This window comes from Jaculus jaculus, chromosome 1, assembly GCF_020740685.1.
Source record: "Jaculus jaculus isolate mJacJac1 chromosome 1, mJacJac1.mat.Y.cur, whole genome shotgun sequence".
NCBI lineage: Eukaryota > Metazoa > Chordata > Mammalia > Rodentia > Dipodidae > Jaculus > Jaculus jaculus.
In genome coordinates, this window is record NC_059102.1 from 293,268,357 (window position 1) to 293,289,781 (window position 21,425).

The 21,425-nt window shown below is 42.0% G+C and overlaps 1 protein-coding gene across 3 annotated transcripts in view; it reads right to left on the reverse strand.

The window, feature by feature from the left end:
- The window catches only part of C1H1orf21 (chromosome 1 C1orf21 homolog), a 236,998-nt gene that overhangs the window by 145,384 nt on the left and 70,189 nt on the right, over nucleotides 1–21,425 (reverse strand). For all 3 annotated transcript variants that reach the window (XM_045151949.1, XM_004658714.2, XM_045151956.1), the window contains exon 2: nucleotides 4,066–4,284. In XM_045151949.1, the coding sequence (XP_045007884.1) occupies nucleotides 4,066–4,159 (94 nt within the window). In that variant the 5' untranslated portion in view covers nucleotides 4,160–4,284. The remainder of the gene's footprint in view (nucleotides 1–4,065; nucleotides 4,285–21,425) is intronic.

Below are 21,425 nucleotides of genomic sequence, written 5' to 3' on the forward strand. Positions count from 1 at the left end.
TTAGCACTATGCCATAAATTTGCAAAGCTTTAGGTTAGAAAATGGTTACTGGAGTAAATAAAGCTTCATTGAGGATTGGAAGATAAAGAAAAGGCAGCAGAGTCCTTGACTACACTTCATAGGTATGGATTATACAGGTCTACAGGGTTAGCAAGGATGAGGCAGGCCACAGGTTGTGGCCTGATTGCCCCCCAACTTTTGGTGTTTCCTGCAGCAATATACTTGCCATGCATGCACTGTGCTCAGCATATCATTTTTTGCCTTTTAACTTTGGGCTTGTCTCTGGCTCCTGATTTAGCTAGAGAAATGTACGGGCATGGGACAGCTCTAAGTCCTTAGTTAGCCAAACTTAAGAGACAACCTACATGTGTCTCTTACTCTTGCTCTTCTTTGGAAAGAGAACTTGTCCTTACCACTCATTATGCCTAGAACCATGAAGATGAGAGATAAGTGGAGCAGAACCATCCCAGCTGGCCCACTAGCTCGAGATCAAGAAGAAATGCTGACTGCTGAACACCAGTAAGATGGTGAGGTCCTCTAGTACCACGGAGTGGCTGAGGACAAGGCTCTTTTATCTGATACCAGCATTTGCAAAATACACATGGTATGCTTGTACAGCAGAGTTTTTCTGGATGCCCAAGTTTTAACTAAATCAGAAATCGATGGTCAGGTGGTATTATCATCAGAATGTAACTACAATGCTCTCTACTGAATAGCACTAAATCTTGTTCTTACTAGCTAAGTTTATCTTTCTAGAGATGATAATTTGGTGCTCAAAGAAGTTTTCTATAATTTCACCCTGCTAGTGACTCCAACTTAAATGTTTTGTCCTGTTGAAACTAGATTATAATTCTTGAATGTCTCATTTAACTCAACCTTTCCTCATTTAATTCCCTCTTTATCCTTCATCCAACAGATTTTGATTTTTTTTCTAGCCCTGATAGCCAGGTTCAGAAGCCACCTCAGTAAGAAATCCACCAGGATTATGGCTTTAAAGTGAGACTGCGCACACCCCTGATTCTTATCATAATAAATACATTTTTCTCTTCTGATATTTGTCTTATCCTCTCGGGAAACACTTCCCCTCATAGAGTCTTAGATATGAAGATTTATGGATTATTTACCACTATAATCTCCACGACACTTAGCAAAAGGCCTCACACAGCACATGGCACTAGGATTGAGGGACCAGTGGAGAGATCTGGGTACCAGGAAAACAGCAGGAGAAAAGAGGCAGCCCTGAGTGAGCCAGAGAGAGGTGGATGCTGTCACTCAGGAGACAGCAATTTTCAGCACACCATCTCTTTGTGTTTCAGCCTCCACATATGCGACATGGAGATGGCACACACTTCACAGGACTGTTGGGAGAATTCGACATGGAAATGAATGTAAATGCCTCACGACGTGTGACATATGGCGGCAGCGCCACACGTGGTAGCTCTATTATAAAAACGATAATGACAAAACATCACGCAGAAGCTAGTTTAAACAAATCCTTGATAGTAGATTATTTTCTTTTAGAAGTACTTCAGGTTCACAATAATGATGCCAGTGCCAATTAGCTGTTTTTCCAGACACAGAGGTTTCAGTGACTTGGAGTCCAGTTTTATTAATACACTGAAATAACTGTGATTTTCTCCACACTTCGACATGGCACACCACAGGAGGCAAATCTGCTATATGAAACAAATGTATCTCCTTAAAATTAAAATTCATTCACACTACAGCACCTTAATACGACAGGGACTCCTTCATAGTAGCATTCCTAGCTCTCGAGAGGACTAGAACAACCATCACAGTGGATCAAAAGCTACACATTGTATAAGCAATAGAATTATTTCACGATGACTGAGTTGTGCAACTTGATGCAAACATTTCTCAATGAAGCTCTCATCCGTAAGAAAGGAAGAGACATTTGCATAAATGAAAGGACCATGCAAATGTTAAGTAGGAATATTACTGTTAATGTCATTCAGAATAATAAAAAAAAAAACAGTTTCTTCTGCCCCACATTAACTGAAGTTGTGTACATATACTGACGCTTTGTCAGGGCAGACAGTGAGTTTTCGAGGACAAACTTTAAGGCCAAGAAAATCAAAAGCCTACTAGCCATCCTGCAGGTAATGCCAGAATGCAATTTGGACTTGTGCTTCCAGAGACAGGGGTCCCTGGAGGCCACAGAGGGACTGAAGGGGGAAGTGGCACCCCACCCTGCTGACTCCTCAAGGAATGAAGACCCAGGGTTGCCAGAGCTTGTGAAGAAATGTGATTTTTTTTTTTTTCCTTATGAGAAGCATGTAGAATTTTAAAGCCTGCCTTGCCTTTTTATTTTAAAATTTCTTGGAAGCAGGGTGGTGAGAGGTAAATACTTTTCACAAGTCAAAACTCATGCCTGGTACGACTGAAAACCCTAATCCTATGGCCAGGAGGGTAGCTACCACTGCTGTTAGGCTAAGTGGGCATGTTATGCCTATCATATTACCCTCTACACATTTATGTTTATATCCATAGATGAGTTCTGTTCCTAGCTTGGGTCAGAGAAGTTTCTTTTTGCAGTTAGTAGCCACTACTAAAGTGACTCAACATTTATAAAAATGCTGAGGATAACTAACTGTTGAGTGTTCCGTGTTAAATGAGACATCAATATATGGGCACAAAATATCCATTTAGCCAGGTAACAGTAATAGTTTCCCCCTTTGGGATTATGACCTCCCCAGCCATTAGAATTTGATTAGGTTTTCAGTACCCAAGCATGAATTCCCTCTTAAGAAGAGGACCTCAAGTCCAATCAGAGAATAGTTGGTTTCCCCCAATGCCATCATCACACCTATTGGCACATTTCGTTTTGCTGGTCAACTGTAAAGCTTGCAGGGTCCACTGCTGGTTAAAGACTGTTAGTGACTTTCCTCCCACAACAGGCTGCATAGGTCTTTCTAGCATCACGACAGCTAGTCAACAGGGAGGAGACTTCCAGCTCAGCTCCATCTTAATTTCTTGGTGACCTGCAGCCTAAGAATGTGGTGTCTTAAGCGATAGGGTCTCACTATCTAGTTCTGGTGGGTAACCAAGAACTCTGACAATAGCCTGTAATGTTTGGGGGGGCATCAGAGACCTCTCTGACCCACAACTTGCTGGAAGGTATTCCACCCCTGGTACTGAAATTTTCTTCTAACAATCAATGGCTTCTGGGCACAGCATTATCCACCCTCACAGGGTATTTCTGCCCAAAGCCTACCTTTCTAATACATTATTTAGCTAGTGAAGAAGTATATTTCCATTCTCTCTCTCTCTGTCTCTCAAATAAATAAATAAAAATAAAATATTTTTTAAAAAGAAGTGTATTCCCATATGGCTTATTCAGAAGTTCTTTAATTTTTGTTTATTTTTTATTTATTTACTTGAGAGCGACAAACACACACAGAGAGAATGGGCATGCCAGGGCCTCCAGCCAAGGCAAACAAACTCCAGATGCATGCGCCATCTTGTGCATCTAGCTTATGTGGGTCCTGGGGAATTGAGCCTTGAACCAGGGTCCTTAGAGTTCACAGGCAAGCGCTTAACCACTAAGCCATCTCTCCAGCCCATCTTCAATTTTGATTAGCCCTCCTCCCACTCACTCTTCTCCTCCATCCCCTCCCCTGACCTCACTTAGGCCATTCCACCATTTCATTGAATTTTAAAATATGACAATTACAATTCACTCTGCTGACCTTAAAACATACCTTACTCCCTCAATTATAAATCCTCACTCCACTGCTGACTTGTGTTGTCAGCTGCTTAGTTCTTCCTCTCCGGGACACAATTCCACTGGCCTATGCACTGATTTAAATCCTCTGGGTCCCTTAAAACTTGATCTGAATGCTAACAGTGCATCATAGCTCCATGATCCTCCCCAAGATCCTTAGGTACACATTCCGATATAAACTATGTAATAGTTCTGCACTGGTTTCTCCCAGGCCTCTTGATACCTTTACCCATCCCTTCACTGTAAAACATGAATCACAATTAACTGCCCAATGTCCAAGGGGAAAGACCTGAAGCCAAGAGGAAAGCGCCAGGACTCACCGCCAAACACATCTCCATTCTGGTAGTTCTTCCCTTTCTGGGCTTCCTCTTCATTTTGAACAGTGGCAACATGCTTGGCGGAGGCACAGCCCATAGTCTCATTCGGTCAGCTTCAGCCGGGCTGAACTGCAAATCATCTCTACAGACACGGGGACATTTTGTCTTCTTCAAACCCAAAGAAAATCCACCTTGCTGCTGAGTCGGTCACGATGTGCACACCTGCAGGGAGAGAGCACTAGATCAGAACTGGCAACTCCAGCAAAACCGGTGCCCACCAGGGCACTAGGGTTCCGGCATAACTCACTACGCTGGCTTCTTCACAGGGTGCTGAGGGAAGGAGTGCGGGTGCCACCCAGAAAGCAACATCAGAAGGCAGGCCCCACACAGCACATGGCTGGGGAGCGGCATGTTTGAAGAGATGCAACAAATAATGTATTCGTTTACGGAAGCAAATGTTTGAACAGCACTTGTCACGGGGGCTCGTGATGTGCTTCTGTGCTTGCTAATGTTCTGGAATCCCAGAAGCTTTCTGAGTAGTCAGAGCACGCTGGTGAGATCCGCTTGGCTTTACCTTCCCATCCCACCCTGCAGGCCAGCTCTTCTGAGCCTCTACCATTTCAAAAGGTCTTCCTCCTTAGATGGAATCATGAGCTAGGATTTGTATTTCTGGTGGGAGTTGACAGTAATCCAGTATTTTATTTTACCTTAGGTGAGTGTTTTGTCAGAAAAAGGAAGGAGGAGATTAAGCAAGGTCTTACTTTCATTCTCTGTCTGCTTAGTTAGCTGAATGATTTAAGGACTGAGCTGAAAATGTAGGCAGATGAGGGAAAGCAAACAAAGCAGTTGTCTACCTCTTGGCAGGCCTGTGTGGCCCGAGTGCCCTCTCATAAAGGCAGAAGGAGTATTTATATATAGACCACAGGGAGATAATCCTCATGTTGACTCAAGCGAAATTACCCTGTCCTGCCTCACCTAAAGTGGCTGCCCAAATTCTGAGTTCACTATCTCAGAATGCTCACTTGTGCTTGTGTTTGAATATATGGAGGCCAGAGGCCAAACTAACCTGTCATTCATTAGGTGTCATCCACCTTTTGGGGGACAGGCTCTCTCACTGAGCTGGTATTTGCCAAGGAGGCTGTACCAGCTGGCCAGAAAGCAGCAAAGATCCTCATGTCGCCCTATCCTCAGCACCTAGATAAAAAGTGGGCATTACCACTACACCTGGCCTTTTTGGATAGACGAGCAGAACATGTGTGCATACGTGTTTGTATGTGTGTGAACATACATATGTGGAAGCCAGAGGCCCATGCTAAGGGGGATCTTTGAGGTTTGTTTCTTTTTAGAAGGGGGTCTCTCACTGAACCTAAGACTCACCAGTTTGGTTAGACAGTTCCTGAGAGCCTTCTTTTTCTGTCTCCCCAGTACTGACATTGCAGGCTTGCACTGCCATGTCCAGCATTTTAGATGTCGGGGATACAAATGCGGGTCCTCATGCTTGCAAAGCAAACACTTTACCAACTAAGCTATCTTCCTAGCCTAACGGATAGCCCCATGCTGGACTCAAACTCATGATCCTCCTGCCTGATGCCTCAGCAACATGTGTCTGCTGGTGTGCACCACCACAAGTGGTGGCATTTTTGTTTTGTGTTTCCATCAGCCTTATCCAGATATTCTAGTACTCTACATGATGAGTTATATTTAATCTCAGATTAGAATGTCTCTTCTATATATTCCTCCATCTCTCCCATCGCAACATAGCCCTTCCCTTCTCAAATGCCTGGCAGAGCCAAGGCAGCAGTCAGCCTCTTTTAACATCACCAGCACTTATACATGTCACTGTTCCCAGTAAGAACTACTGAGTCAATCAAATCTCACAAATGACGGTGCTACCAAAGCACAGATGCCAGCTTTGTCTTCTAAGATGGCCAACCCTAAGCCCTTATTTCTAAGTGAAGGGTATCTACTGATGTTGAAATATAATCATTTAAACTATAACATCTCAGTAAATATAATTTGCCCAATTAACCTAATGAATCTAATAAATGAGCTTAGACACAAAGGTAATGATCTAAATTAATTAAGATATGCACAGTTAAACTGTAATAAACATTGACATGACCATAATATTTGTCATGTCTATATAGTTTCTCAGCTGTCATGTATCACTAATTATTACAAGGAAGTATGAGGCTGTTGGAGAAAGTTTATAAACCAGGAAGCTTTTGTTTCCTACAACATGTACTTCCCTCTTCATCACAGTGTGTAACCTTGTGTTAATACACTTTAATCTTCAAACCTTTATGACATCTCAGTTGCTTATGGATGCCACATAGACAATCTAGTCAATTACTCAGCAGCAATATCTTTGAAGCAATAGTAATTCCATTTGATCGACACTAGTGCACAGAGCTCGGGAGCCTGACAGAACACCACTTCTGACTTGAGAAAAGAACACCAAGCAATGAATTAAGGGCTGAGGATGAAGTTTCATAGGATGGCGAGGCTGATCTAATTTTGACTAGGTAGAGGCAGCGACAGGACAGAGGAATTTTTGTTTGATAGGAAGTGACCACGCTGAAAAGACAGTGACAGCACGTCCATGTGAGCACAGCCGAGCTGAGGCACTGCACTGTGGAAGATCAAGGCGTGTGTGTGCGTGCGTGTGTGTGTGTGTGTGTGTGTGTCTGTGTGTGTGTGTGTGTGTGTGTGTGTGTGTGTGCGCGCGCGCGCGCTTGCTTTAGATGGGTCAGGTAGAATGCAGGAAGCGGCCAGGACCACTGGTTCTTTTGGAGGCCCTGGAGAAGGCCTAGCTTGCCTCCTTTACCCAACGTAGTGAAGCAACTATCACAAGACGTAAGGAGGTGTTCCTGACTAAGTTTGTGCATACTATGAAAAGTCTTAACATTAGTAGTATAGAAATGTATTCTGTCAACCGTTCTATTCACTGAAGTACTCTGAAACTTGAGAGGAGACAGCCAGGACAGAGCCTGGGCTCTGGAGATGAGGAGAGTCTCCCAGCAGGGGACTGCTAAAACTACTGCTGTGACCTGGTGGCTCACGCCACCCTGCTGTGGCTTCACAGCTCTGTAGCACTTTCTCAGGGTAGCAGCCTCTCCTTGCTCCTCCCCACACCCAGCATCAAAGTGGAAGGTCAAGAGGAAATGTGAGCCAATCACATGCACAAACCAAGAAGAGAGGAGCCCTCACCTTGCTTCCCTGTCCACTGCCACCTCTTTGGAACAAACAATGTGAAAACAGGAGTGAGAAGGAGAAAATACCAACAAAATCATCAAGGGGTTCTTCTTTCTCGTTCTAATTCCATGTTGAAATTTCATATTTCTTGTGTAGTTTCTTATGTTATCTAAGAAAGGCCAAAGTCTCCCATCCCTGTCCTTGGTAGATATGATCCAATACTCCCAATGGATGTGGCTATCTATATACATATCTATGACAAAGTTTAATTTATAAACTAGACACAGTAAAAAGTCACAATAACTACTAATGAAACAGAACAATTACAACAACATATGATAATAAAAGTTATGTGAGCTGGGCGTGGTGGCGCACGTCTTTAATCTCAGCACTCAGGAGCCAGAGATAGGAGGATTATTATGAGTTCAAGGCTCCCTGAAACTACATGGTGAACTCCAGGTCAGCCTGGGTTAGAGCTAGACTCTGCTTCAAAAAATCAAGAAAAAAAAGTTATATGAATGAGTTCTCTGGAAAGAGTTAAGACACATAATATTCTTAAGTAACAGAAACCATGGAAAGTACAACTGCAGTGGAGGAGGGACCACTGCAGTGTCAGAATTTGAGACGCAGATTATCCTTCTATGCTGAGAAGCATTTCATAGTATTTCTATGCTGTAAAAGTTGTGCTGGGCTGGGGAGATGGCTTAGCAGTTAAGGTGCTTGCCTGCAAAGCCTAAGGACTCAGGTTAAATTCCCCAGAACCCACGTAAGCCAGATATACCAAGTGATGCATGTGCACAAAGTGGCACAAGAGTCTGGAGTTTGACTGCAGTGGCTAGAGGCCCGGCTATGTCAATTCTCTCTCTCTATTAAAAAAAGTTGTGCTATTATGAAAATGGATTTTAAAAGTTGATATGACATGAAAATAAGAATATGGCAGTAGGCCAACATAGATAAAATATATTAAAATAAATTTTAAATGAATGCTTCTGTGATTCAGGTACTGGGTATAGGTCAGTTTAATAAGAATTTAGGCATATATTCCATTTAAATTATTACTTTGAATGGTTCAGCTTAATTACATATTTCTTATATTATCTATACACAAATGCACACACACACACACACACACACACACACACACACACACATCTGAGACAGATATCATACTGTTGATTAAGTTAGCCTTGAACTCTTGACCTCAGGTGCTCTCAGTACGTTACTATCTGGTGTAGAAAGCTACTTATATTTTAAAAATTACTATCAATCAATAAATGTTCGCTCCAAAGTCAGTGGACATTTGTTTCTGAAATACATAGATTATATACTTTATAGCAGTAATTTTAAACATGACACTTTGAACTTTCACAAGTTCATCAGAATGTATTTTATTAAGTTTATCCCTTTAAAGGTGATGGAGTTATATGGGGGTCAGAAGCTCTCCAACTCATTAAGTTAATAATGAACCTCTGTGGAAAAGTTTTTCACTATGTCATAAACACTGTTCCAATCATTCAATCATTTAATCAATAGACACTAATTGATAACTTCTTAAGTAACAGACTATGTTTGGAACATACTGGGTCCATAGTGACAAACAAGACAAGATATAGTTTTCCAGGGCTGGAGAGATGGCTTAGTGGTTAAAGAGCTCACCTGTAAAGCCTAAGGACCTAGGTTCAACTCCCCAGAATCCATGTAAACCAGATGTACATGGTGGCACATGCATCATGCATCTGGACTTCATCTGCAGTTGGCTAAAAGCCCTGGAACACCCATTCTCTCTCTAATAAGTGAATAAGTAAAAATAAAATATCTAGAAAGATACAGTTTTCTTTGGTATTCCCATAGACCCTGAGTGATCAGAGGAGACAATTAGAAAGATCAGTTTCACAGCAATGTGGTCCATTATGGCAGGTTTAATATAGGAAGAAAGGGCACTCACCCACTGGCACCCGACTCAGCTTTGTGAAGGGAATGTGCTGAGATGCTGGGTTGAGATGTGACCACAGCTAAAGAGACCATCACTAAAGCATCCTTGAACCGCTTCTCTATTATACCAGGGTATAATGTCCAGGTTCCATTTCTGCTGAAGATTCTTTCACTCAACCTTAATCCTACTGAGACTTCATTCTGAACAGACTTTCAGAACCGGATTCCTACAGACTGCTAGATTCACCTGCTCAAGAAAAGTTCCCTTCGGTTTTGAACTTCCCATAAACTCTAGCTTGCTTTTAGCTACCAGTTGTTCACTGGCTTTGCTTAGGTTTGTCTCTGCCTGCCCCCACAGTATCCATTCATTTGTCTCTGAAACCACAGTACTTGGCAGTAAGGGCTGGGCGCAAATGAGTACAGCGATCACATTTTCACATACTGTTATTAACAGCATGCTATTTCTTGAAGGTGCAGATCACAGTGTGAGAATTAAATGGAAGCACCTCTTTGATGTTTGATGGAAGCTTCTAAAACTGTCTCACTATGGTTCATTTTTTTAAGCTAAATAATCTATGTGCAAGAGCAATCAGGCACCTCAAAAAGCATGGGACCAAATTAATTGCCTATGGCTTTGTGTAAAACCATCTTCAAATGGATAATTATGTACATATCCTTTACCATGTCATTACAGGGTACAATCCAAAATACTGTAAAGTAACTGAATTTAATGACATCTTTATAAAATATTTCTCCATCTTAGTAAAATGCATCAGCAAATTTATAAATCTAATTCCATTTTTTTGAGGCAAGCCCAACAGGCTGGCCTTTATTTATTTATTTATTTTTATGTGAGAGAATGAGAGTGAGAATGAGAGAGAAAGAGAAAGAGCATTGGTGCACCAGAGCTTTCAGCCACTATACTTGAACTCCTGACACATGTGCCTTGTGCGCATGTGTAACCTTATGCGTCTGGCTTACGTGTGACCTAGAGAGTAGAACATGGATCCTTAGGCTTTGCAGGCAGGCCCCTTAACAGCTAAGCCATCTCTCCAGCCTCAATTCCATTTTTAAATAGGATTTTTAAAAAGTGTATGATCAGGGCTGGAGAGATGGCTTAGCGGTTAAGCGCTTGCCTGTGAAGCCTAAGGATCCCAGTTCGAGGCTCGGTTCCCCAGGTCCCACGTTAGCCAGATGCACCAGGGGGCGCAAGTGTCTGGAGTTCGTTTGCAGAGGCTGGAAGCCCTGGCGCGCCCATTCTCTCTCTCTCCCTCTATCTGTCTTTCTCTCTGTGCCTGTCGCTCTCAAATAAATAAATAAATAATTTTTTAAAAAAGTGTATGATCATATATATATATATATATATATATATATATATATATATGATATATATATATATCCTTCCTCTCCTTACAACATACCTCAAGGCTTTTCAAGGCTCATAAGAGAAATTACTACACTCGACTGCTTCATGCTATGCTGAGACAGTTTCTCTATACAAGTCTGCGCCTCTTCTATGCATAGCTATCATATATGACATACATGGCTACCTTTGTTCTCTTGTCAGGAAGGATTATGATGGGTCTCTCCTTTACCTTAATTTTTTGAACTAAATGCATGGTTTCATTTTTTTTTTTTTTTTTTTTTTTTTTTTACAAATTAATTCTTAGGGCTGGAGAGATGGCTTAGCAGTTAAGCGACTGCCTGTGAAGCCTAAGGACCCCGGTTCAAGGCTCATTTCTCCAGGACCCATGTTAGCCAGATGCACAGGGGGAATTCGTCTGCAGCGGCTGGAGGCCCTGGTGTGGCCATTCTCTCTCTCTCTCTCTCTCTCTCTCTCTCTATCTGCCTCTTTCTCTCTGTCACTCTCAAATAAATACATTTAAAAAAAAACAAAAAAGATTAAAAAAATAAAAAACGAATTAATTCTTTAAAACTGGGAAGAATAAGACGAGCAAAATCTTCTTTTGAAGAAAAAGCAGAGAAAACTAACTTTATTTTATTTATTTTAAGAAGTCCATAGGGAAAGATTTATGTTTACAGAATATTATCAGCAATTTCACTTTCCACTAATTAATTGATAACTTTTTCATTTGGGACAGAAAATCCGAAATATCTTAGGTAACTTCTTGTGAAGAGAAGTACTTCTTAAGAAATAAAAGTAATATACCCCATAAAGTAATCCTAGGTGAGAAAGAATATGAATGTACCACATGAAGATTGGGGAACTGGAGAGAAATCAAATTCTGATTGCAATGGGCACACAGAGAGCTATGAAGCTAGCCATTAAGAAAAGAATGTAGCCACATTATTAATAGATCAGGAACAAAGTGCCTCCCCCCCACAGCTTTGTGCTTCTGATTAAAAAGGGACATCATGACAACATCTAAAAACGCCTTTCTTTTATTGAAGCAAGAGCCAATATCCCAAGCTCCATAGAGAAATATACATAAATAAGTAATAAGTCCACTGTTAGCCCATCTGCTCTGCTTCACTGCAGTGAGTGTTAATATAGAAGCCCACTACCGGGAAGAAAAAGGAAGCATACAAGTGATTTCTAATCTTGAAGCTTTGCTTTCCTTGGGCTACTGTTAACACGATTTCACATTTCATTGTGAATGTCAAAGATAACACATAGGGAGATGTCACATGTGACATGATGGTATCCTGGAAGTCAAAGCTTCCTGTGAGCACACAGTGGCTGGCATCGCAGAACATATTCATTCCCTGCCTCACACTCATTTGGTGGCATGGCAGTTGACAAATGCTATTAACTGCAAAGATACATGAATTTTGGCTTTTGCCTTCTTAAAATGGGAAAACTCACACTTCAGCAAATAATAATTGCACAGAGGGATCTCATGGAGATATGGCAATAATAAGACCTATGCAAGAGGACATGTTTCTGCTGGATTTTCACAATGTGGTAGTGGCACGGAGAAGCAAGGTGACAAATAGAAAGAATTTAGGAGGTGGCATGAGACTATCAAGTTCTGGTTTCAGCTATCACATGCCTGCCTGGGGCCCCGAAGCTGGACTTCATGCCTCTGCACTTGTTTTTGATTCTATGATCTACCCCAACATATGTCCAATAAAGGTTGCTAAGGATAAAGTAGCCATGTACAAAAACATGACTCACCTAAATCTAATTTGATTACATCTTTGTGCTATTAAAATGCTTTTTCAACTAGCAGATACTTGGAAGTCTAAAGCTCCCGAAGTTTCTGGAAGTGCTACTGGGTCCGAGTCTTAAGGTAATCTGGGGATGAGGAGATGGCTTGGTAAAAGCCTTGGTAAAAGCACTTGTTTGTAAGGACTACCAGCCCCTAGACAGGCATTCATTTTCTGCAACAAGAGACCTTGGTGTACACACACATACACACACATACACTTAAAAAACTGAAACATGATTACCAATAATGTTTTGACCTGAGTGCTAAATCAATGCACAAGAGCTGAAAGGGGACAAAGCTTAGTTCTCCCATGCTCTCCTCTCTTTTGTGCCCTTAATGAACAAAACTAATTCTCACAATGAATCTTACAGAAAACTGACTGGTTAGAAAGACTTCAGGTTAAAGATGAGAGTCTTGTGACACTGTCCTGTGCCTCAAAACTATTTTTTGTGTCACCTGCATATGACAATCAAAGCCCATGCACAGCGAGGACTATCCCGGGCAGTCAGGTACAACTGCACATCACCCAAGTGGACAGCCATGCCCCTTCTAGTCTCGCTCCTCAGTGGTCATGGCCAATGTCAGATATTCCTGAAATACGATTTCTTTTTCTTAAGCCCCTTCTGGTCCTCCTGAAACCAAGCCTATTCACTTTGTTGCCTGTGCCAGGGAGATCTTGTACATGTGTTCCTGCAGGAAGATACTTGTGACCAGGATTTCTTGAGAGCCAAGCTGTGGTTCACCATGCCACTTGTGACAAACCTTGTGAGTTCCTTGTCAATGTCTGAAAAAATGTAACAGCAGCATTCTTTTCTTTTCTTGTTTTTTAGAGGAGGGGGGATAGAGAGATTGGTTTGGAAATCTAAGTGGGTAATAAAACAGCCAAGGCTAAAGAGACTAGAAAGGAAGGATGGAGAGGGGAAAGGTTAGTTTGGGCAGGTTGGTGGTTTTGAGGAATTTGCACCAAATGTGAAGACAAAGAGAAGGCAGGAGACAGCATTCCACAGAAGGAGAAGCACAGGGCCGGAGCACAAGTGTGCAGAAGGACAAAGAGCTCTGGGACGTGCCAGGTGCCTCTGCTATGCTGGCTGTGGGGCAGCTAACTCTCTCTGGCCTGAAGGAGTGGGCTGTGAGAGAATAAACCGCAGGTCAGTCAGCCACACCTATTCACAGCTTTATGCGTGTGGAGCTCAGATTCCTGCTGCTGCAAGTTTCATCAGGCAGGTTTCCAAGGTCATGGCATGTAGCAATTCTCCCCTGTATTCCCGCCACCACAGTGAAAGCCCAATGGTTGAATTCTCTTAGAAACATCTTTCCGCGGAGGTACAGGGGAGAAGAGCTTTCAAAGGAGGGAGATGCTCTCAACCCCATGTCTTGTTTTACCTACATGAACACTGCAGGTAACACATCACTAACACTAAAAGTGAAGAAAGTTCACCAGAGCCATCAAAGACCATTTCAAATGATGTTCAGCACATATACTCCCTAAAATAACAGGAAGGGTATAATGGCCTTATATCATATAAGAGAAGTTTGAAAGTTTGGGGCATTTGAATGGTGGATGCCCTAATCTGCCCTGGAAAAGTGTGCTATTTGCTTATTTTAAAAATATTTTTATTTTATTTTTATTTGAGAGAGAGAGAGAAAGACAGACAGACAGAAAGAGACAGAAAGAGAATGGGTGTGTCAGGGACTCCAGCCACTGCAAACAAACTCCAGACACATGTATCACCTTGTGCATCTGGCTTATGTGGGTCCTGGGTAATTGAACCTATGTTCTTTAGCTTCAAAGGAAAGTGCCTTAACTACTAAGCCATCTCCCCAACCCATATGCTATTTACTTATTTTGACAATAATGTTTCTTTTTTGTTTGTTTTGGGGGTAGGGTTTCATTCTAGCTCAGGCTGACCTGGAATTCACTATATGGTCTCAGGGTGGCCTTGAACTCATGGTGATCCTCCTGCCTCTGCCTCCCTAGTACTGGGATTGAAGGCATGTGCCACCATGCCCAGCAACAATAGTGTTTTTTGACAACATGCTTATTTACAACATTCCACCATAGTCCGATTCAAAAATGGGTAAGACAGTAGGCTTCCTGTATGGTTCCTAACCTTCAGTCAGAAGCTGGGCACAGTCATTAGCATCTCTAAAGCAAAACCAGCCATCTCAAAATCAGTCTCATTTGTTTGTTTGTCTGCCTTTGCTGGACTTTTTAAATCTTTCACTGGTTTTCCATAGCAAAGAACTATTCAAGAATGATGTCCGGAGAGGACTAAACAACCTGAAATAATGACTAGTAGTTTTGGGTTGCACAAACCAGTGCTCCGTGAACCTAGTCAGTGTGGGTGGGGGGAAGCACCTCCATTCTCATCTTGCCCTCAACAAATGCATGAGACTTTCAGAAACCTCATTGGTTGCAGCATTTATGAAAATCTCATTCTGTGCAATCATGTATGAAAAGAAAATACAAAGTAAGAAGTCTGCAGAACAGGTTCAAGAGAACAAGGCGATGTGAGCTGAGTGAGGACCACGGGCGGCCGTTGCACGATCACTCTGGACTCTGGGCCGGAGCATCTGGGTCTGCACACCTGCTGCCATTCTTTGGCGTTGAATGGGGTCTGAGAGGATGAAGCAGGAAATGAGGACAGGATGCTCCTTCTTGCCTGGATGTTCTTACCCAGCCATAGAAATGCCATTAAACAATACAGAGGGTTACAGGTTTGAAGCTATGACAACTTTGTGAATATTACCCAAAATTGCAACTGACTCTAAAATCACCATTTTGAATCAGCCCAATGTTCCCCCCTTGAAGTCATACTGTAAGTGAACATGGTCTTCTTTGCTTCTTGTCCTCAACATGTACTTCGGGAGAGGCCAGACCGTGAGCAATGGCAGGAGGAACATCATGGGACAGCAGTGTAGCATCTAGCAGTGTGGGCCGCACTCAGCTCTCATTGAGACGTGACGGCATGAAGGCTTTTCTGAATGCAGTGCTGAATACCTGGCACAATGATAATCTCTCTCTTTTTAACCAGAAAAGGGTAGATAGCAGAAAGATCTGACCACATTATATCCTGACAAGGCCTAGTCCTTATGTGTCTCAGGCAGACTTAGAAAGGGAGACCCAACTTTGATGGCCACCGTGCTCCAAATGACAAAAGTACACATGGCAAAGTTTATTATTCCTGCATCTGGGAACATTGCCACCCTATCACCACCTCTTTGTTTGTTAATGTTTGCTTGTTTCTTCCTTTCTTTCTTTTGAGAGAGAGAGGAAGAGGCAGATAGAAAGAAAGAGAAAGTGTGGTGCCAGGGCCTCTAGCCACTGCAAACAAATTCCAGATGCATGCGCCACCTTGTGCATCTGGCTTACGTGGGTCCTAGACAATCGAACCAGTGTTCTTTGGCTTTGCATGCAAGTGCAACAACTAAGCCATTTCCCCAGCCCTCAGCACCTATTTCTATTTCGTCATGGCAATTACCACACCAGGAATAGGTCTGCAAAAACAAGACAACGTGTTTCTAATTCCATGATCTCCTTGGAAATATTAAAGAATTTTCAGGGTTCAAAAGACAATTAGAATTTGCAGAGCAGTTTCCAGAGTTGGTCAAAACTTCAGTTTCTTTTTTTTTTTTTCTATTTGTTTGTGTGCATTTTGGGGGGGGGGGCTTAGAAAAGGACATAAATGTGTAGAGATGTTTAGTGGATAGAATGACAGTTTTACAACACCAAAAAATGATTCACAGTTTTATAAAAAGTTTTACTTATTATAAATTCATAATTACCCCATTAATTTAACATGACAAAGACAAATTAAAGCTCTTCATGCACTGATTCTATTGAGACCTTCTCCTAAGCTGCAAATCCTCTGTCACTCATTAGTGCCTCTGGGAAGACTTCACGACCTCTGAATTGTCACACTAGACATATCCCTGGGCTAAATGAGGTTTTAAATGTTACAGGTGAAAAAAAAATCTGAAAAATTTAAATGATTTACTATCTCTCTCCCACCTTCAGGACACAGCCTTGCCAGCCCACTATGGCCTCCTTCTACTGCTACCAAATAACTAGCATTTACCGACGGTCTCACAGCGTTCCCTTCCCTCTCAACATTCCGCCCTCATCACGGCTCTCCACCGAGGCTTGAGCCTGTGCCTTGCAGGATAAAGCCTGCATTATCATTCTATGATCTCCCCAATTTTCCCTCTCTCTTAAACTCTTACTTAGAGACCCAACGCTTTAGTGTTTCTTAGATGTTTCTGCTTAAACAGAAACACTGAAGGCAATACTGTTTGGGAGGCTGAATTCACCTCCAGTATCCACAACCCCCCCCCCCATGGGAACCCTGCTTGGCAGGCAGCAATAGATCAACGGCTCTAAATGATAAACAGGGGGGTCTTCTTCTCCCCACCTGTGCATCCTACTCTGCCTAGAGGACTCCTCTGTTTCACTTTTACCCGGCTAACAGCTGAGGTGTGTAAGGTGTCCTTTCCAAAAGGTGCCGGAGCAGCTGACGCTAAGCCACTTCAGGGCCACCCACATAGCACAAGATACCCTTAATTCTTGTTACCTGTTTATTGTTTCCATAAGTCTACAGTGTACTGTACCTTTCTTGAGGGACATGGTCTATTTATTTCTTACTCCCTGTTGGATTTTTTAAGGCACCAGGCGGGGGTCATGCTTACCATTCTTTTGTTCAGCCTCCCGAGTGGTTTGGCTACAGTCATGTGCCACCACATCTGGCACTTTAACCAGTTGCTAATAAAGCTTAGCTAGCAATATGTGCTTAATTAAAAAAAAAATAGTATGTAAAAATGAATGTCTCCTGGAGAAAGTCTGAATCCTTCTCATAGAACGGAGGCCTTCCCATTTACATATCCAAGCCCACCTAATTTTGCCTCAGCTTGTCTAATATCTAGCTACCAACCCCACTGCTTTCAGCTCTCCCCTTAAATGGAAGTTCTTCCTCTTTAATCTCTGCCTGTTGTTCAAACTCTACCCATCTTTCAAAGGCCAGAACAAGTCGTAGCATCTCTAGGAAATAGTGCTCCAGGCCACACAGGTCTTCCCTTTCCCTAAAGTCATAGGCATGGGTGTACAGCGCCCATTCAATCATCACCCTCCATGCCGCCACTTGTCTTTAGATATCTCTCCATCTCTAACGGGGTCCACTTGGAGTCTTCTCCCTCTGAAGTTAGCATTTAACTCTCAGGTAGGAAATAATTACATGCATAGCCTTGGGATACATCCTGTGCTGAAGTTCTGTGGTGTGTGTGAACTCTGATGGATTTCTGTCTTGGTGTCCCAAGCCACTTATCAAATCTTAAAGGTGAGTTGTATTTTCAATGACTTTGATCTGGTATAATTATTTGCACAAAGTAGGAGACTAACAAATATTTATTACATGATATGTGGGCTAGAAAGCAAAAGTGTATAGGATGAGAGAATTGTACAGATTTTTTTTTTCCAAAAAACAACTTTTATTTTCCATGTCAGTAACTTGCTTTAATTCATGTAAGTAAATGATGCTTTGGAGCCTAGGTAGGAACATCAAGAATCAAATGTAAGGGTTCACTGTGAGTACACAAAAGGGAACTAATAAGAAATGGGACTTTGAGGGCTGGAGAGATGGCTTAGCAGTTAAGCGCTTGCCTGTGAAGCCTAAGGACCCTGGTTTGAGGCTAGGTTCCCCAGGTCCCACGTTAGCCAGATGCACAAGGGGACGCACGCGTCTGGAGTTCGTTTGCAGAGGGTGGAAGCCCTGGCGCGCCCATTCTCTCTCTCTCCCTCTATCTGTCTTTCTCTCTGTGTCTGCCACTCTCAAATAAATAAATAAAAAATAATAAAATAAAATTAAAAAAAAAAAAAGAAATGGGACTTTGAATTTCATATATATATATATATATATATATATATATAATCAGAAAAAAGTAACTGAATAATAAAAAAACTGTTATAGAATTATAAAACTGAAAAAATCATTATTTCAGACCATTTTATAAAAAGCCAAATGTTGATAGTATAATTATATTACAGTTTAGTAAAAAAAAAAAAAATCTCTCTGTGATAAAGGTTACTGTTAAGTAGAAATATTTGTTCATCTGATAAAAATAAGAAATGGAAGAAAAATTAGTGGAAAAATAATTTTTAAAAAGGAAAAGAAAGCAAACTCTATATCCAAAATTGATCCTCCACCCTCCTCTTGCGCTAGACTACAAAAGTGGCTGGCAGCGTCACAGCTGTCACTAACTCTCACTACACATCGAGTTCACAACTGAGCTAACAACGGGGCTCCACCAGGGATGCCAACCATGCCCTGGGCATAAACGCTAACTTGGACAAATCAGCCTGCTTCACCTGGCTCCTCATAGATACCTGCTTATCATCATTTGTTGAGGGGCCATGTCTTTTTAGTGCTACCCGTCTTATATCCCACTGTCTGCCCTCCAAAGCACGTGCAGCAGTTGCCTTCGACAATAAATAGCCATTTTGGAACATACAAGCTACATTCACGGTCAGGTACTTCAGGGTTCGGTCACTAGCAACAGCAGGAGACCTTTTCCCAACCTCTGTCCTCCAGCGCCCACATCTCCACACCTACTCGAACCCACTGCCAGAGTCAGGCTCGGCTAATGACAAGTCCATATTGGCCAACACTGGAAAGAACACAGGACAGCTGGAAGATCACAGAGGGCTGGTTGCCAGGCTCCAAAGCCCTGAAAGTCAGGAACCTAAACAGGAAGTACACACATTATTTGAGTCCAGTTGCCAATTAGGTTTTTATCTTGGGGAAGCTAAGTAACAAGCACCCGTGGGCCTAACAACAAATGTCTAAACTATGTTATATGCTGCACATATGCAGGTCAAATGTGTGCTTTTAATGGAGATGAACAAATGGACCCATTGCTTGCTACATCCTGCCAGATAAAAAGCACAACAAAGAAACAAAGGACACTTTAGAGTTTGGTTTTAATGAACTGATCAAAGTTGAATCCTCACAACAAAGACATATTTCAAGAAACCATTTACCTCCTGACCACCCCACTACTGCTTGTTCCATCATCTCATCCATCTTGCCTTAAAGGATTTGGGTTTCTGAGGGTCACTTGTAGGTAGTTAAGGGTCCTTCATTTCTTATGTAATAAAATATATATAAGTATTTTACTGGTTTTCTTTCTGTCCTCAAAATGAAGGTCAAAAGCTAGGGAAGCAGCATAACAATATGGTTAAAAAAGACTATTCCAACAGTGGTAAAAAAACAAAAAATGAAATGTGGGAGGCTGCTTATTTGTACATCAAAGAGAAAGCAAAATTCTCTATAGGATGGATGACACAGTCATTTGTTTTCCCCAATGAAGCAAACAAATCAAACAGGAATAAACCAGGAGCCCACACTTCATCATTCACAGAGTAATAAGTTCTTGCTAGATTAACCACCTTGCTTCTCTGTTACACTCACTGCAACAAAGCAGATGCACAATGACATCAGCAAAACAGCAAAGGCCATCAATCTAGAAGACAGGAAATGCAGCTCCCAGGCCTGCATCTCTTTGGAGCATTAGCTGTCTCCTCACTGGAGGCTCCATTCTGAACTGCAGAACAAGGGTCCCATTGATAAGACATGTCGCTGGGAGGCAGCAGTGGTCAGAGGCAGACTTCTCCTTTGGCAGTGCCCTCAGACACAGCATCTTAACTGTGGGTTACAACCCCACACAGGGTCAGGTTACAATGTGGGAGCAGTAAAACTGTGGCCACCTTAAAGGGTGTGAATGCAAAACAACTGGAAATTAAAAATCACGTAGCATAATACTTGATGAGTGGTGCCAAGGAACCCCTGTCACCTCTTGCTACTTCACATTGCAGTCTCGGTTCCCAACATGCAAGCCATGCAGCGTCAACCCCGCCTGCAGCACCTACGCTCAGGCATCATGCGACACATATGCCTTGCATGCAGTGTTCCCACTGCACATACAAAACATGTTTCTGATTGAAACATACTGGTTTAATCATGGGAAACAAATACTTGTAGTATTTTCCCATCGTCACTCCTCAGTATGTATCTTTGGATGACATTGTGCTAGAATGTTTCATTTTAAAGATTGATTTTGAGTTGCTCGTTTGAGTTTTATACATAAAAAAAATTATGAACTGAATTCTGGCTTGCTTGGGATTAGAGCAAAACTTTCAACTATTTCTGAAATGGTCTGAAACATACTCCTGATGTGTTGTATTACATAGTTATGTGGAAGAGTTATTAGTTTTGACAATTATAAAATCAACGTGTCGATCAACTCTGAAAAGGTTGAAGATGTTCTACCTCCTGCAGGATACAATGTCCAGCCAAGATAAAATTCCTGATGGGATAATAAACAAGAAGAGTCATCTCATTAGTTTTCAAACTTGCTGCCTATCTATCATCTTTTTTTTTTTTTTTGGTTTTTCAAGGTAGGGTCTCACTCTGGTCCATGCTGGCCTGGAATTAACTCTGTAGTCTCAGGGTGGCCTTGAACTCACAGCGATCCTCCTACCTCTGCCTCCTGAGTGCTGGGATTAAAGGCGTGCGCCACCACGCCCAGCCTATCTATCATCTTTAGTAAAATTACATAAATGCATATATTTATACACACAAATTAATTGGTTAAAATAAATTTAACTATGATTTGTTATGGATAAATGCTTGATTTATATACATAAATACCCTAGATCATTAAAAAATTATTGGACAAAAAAGGGTACAAGAAGAGTTTAAGAAGCTCTTCCCTAGGACATAGAGACCCAAATTTCTCAATATCTTCCAGAACACCGATGGTAAGTATGCTTAAGACCAAAATTCTCAGATTCAATTCTGTGGTCCTTCCCTTCTCACAGTTTGCTGTCCATCCATTATTAGAGGCTAGGCATTCTGTCCAGGGGACCAGTGGTAAGGGTGACAAGAGACACTGGGGCATCCTGTCTGCTGGCATCAGAATAATCAGAGATGGAACAGGCCAGCACACTGCCCACAGGGGCATAGGACAGTTCACAGCCTGCCTGGCCGAGTGAAAACTCTGAAGCCCTAACCA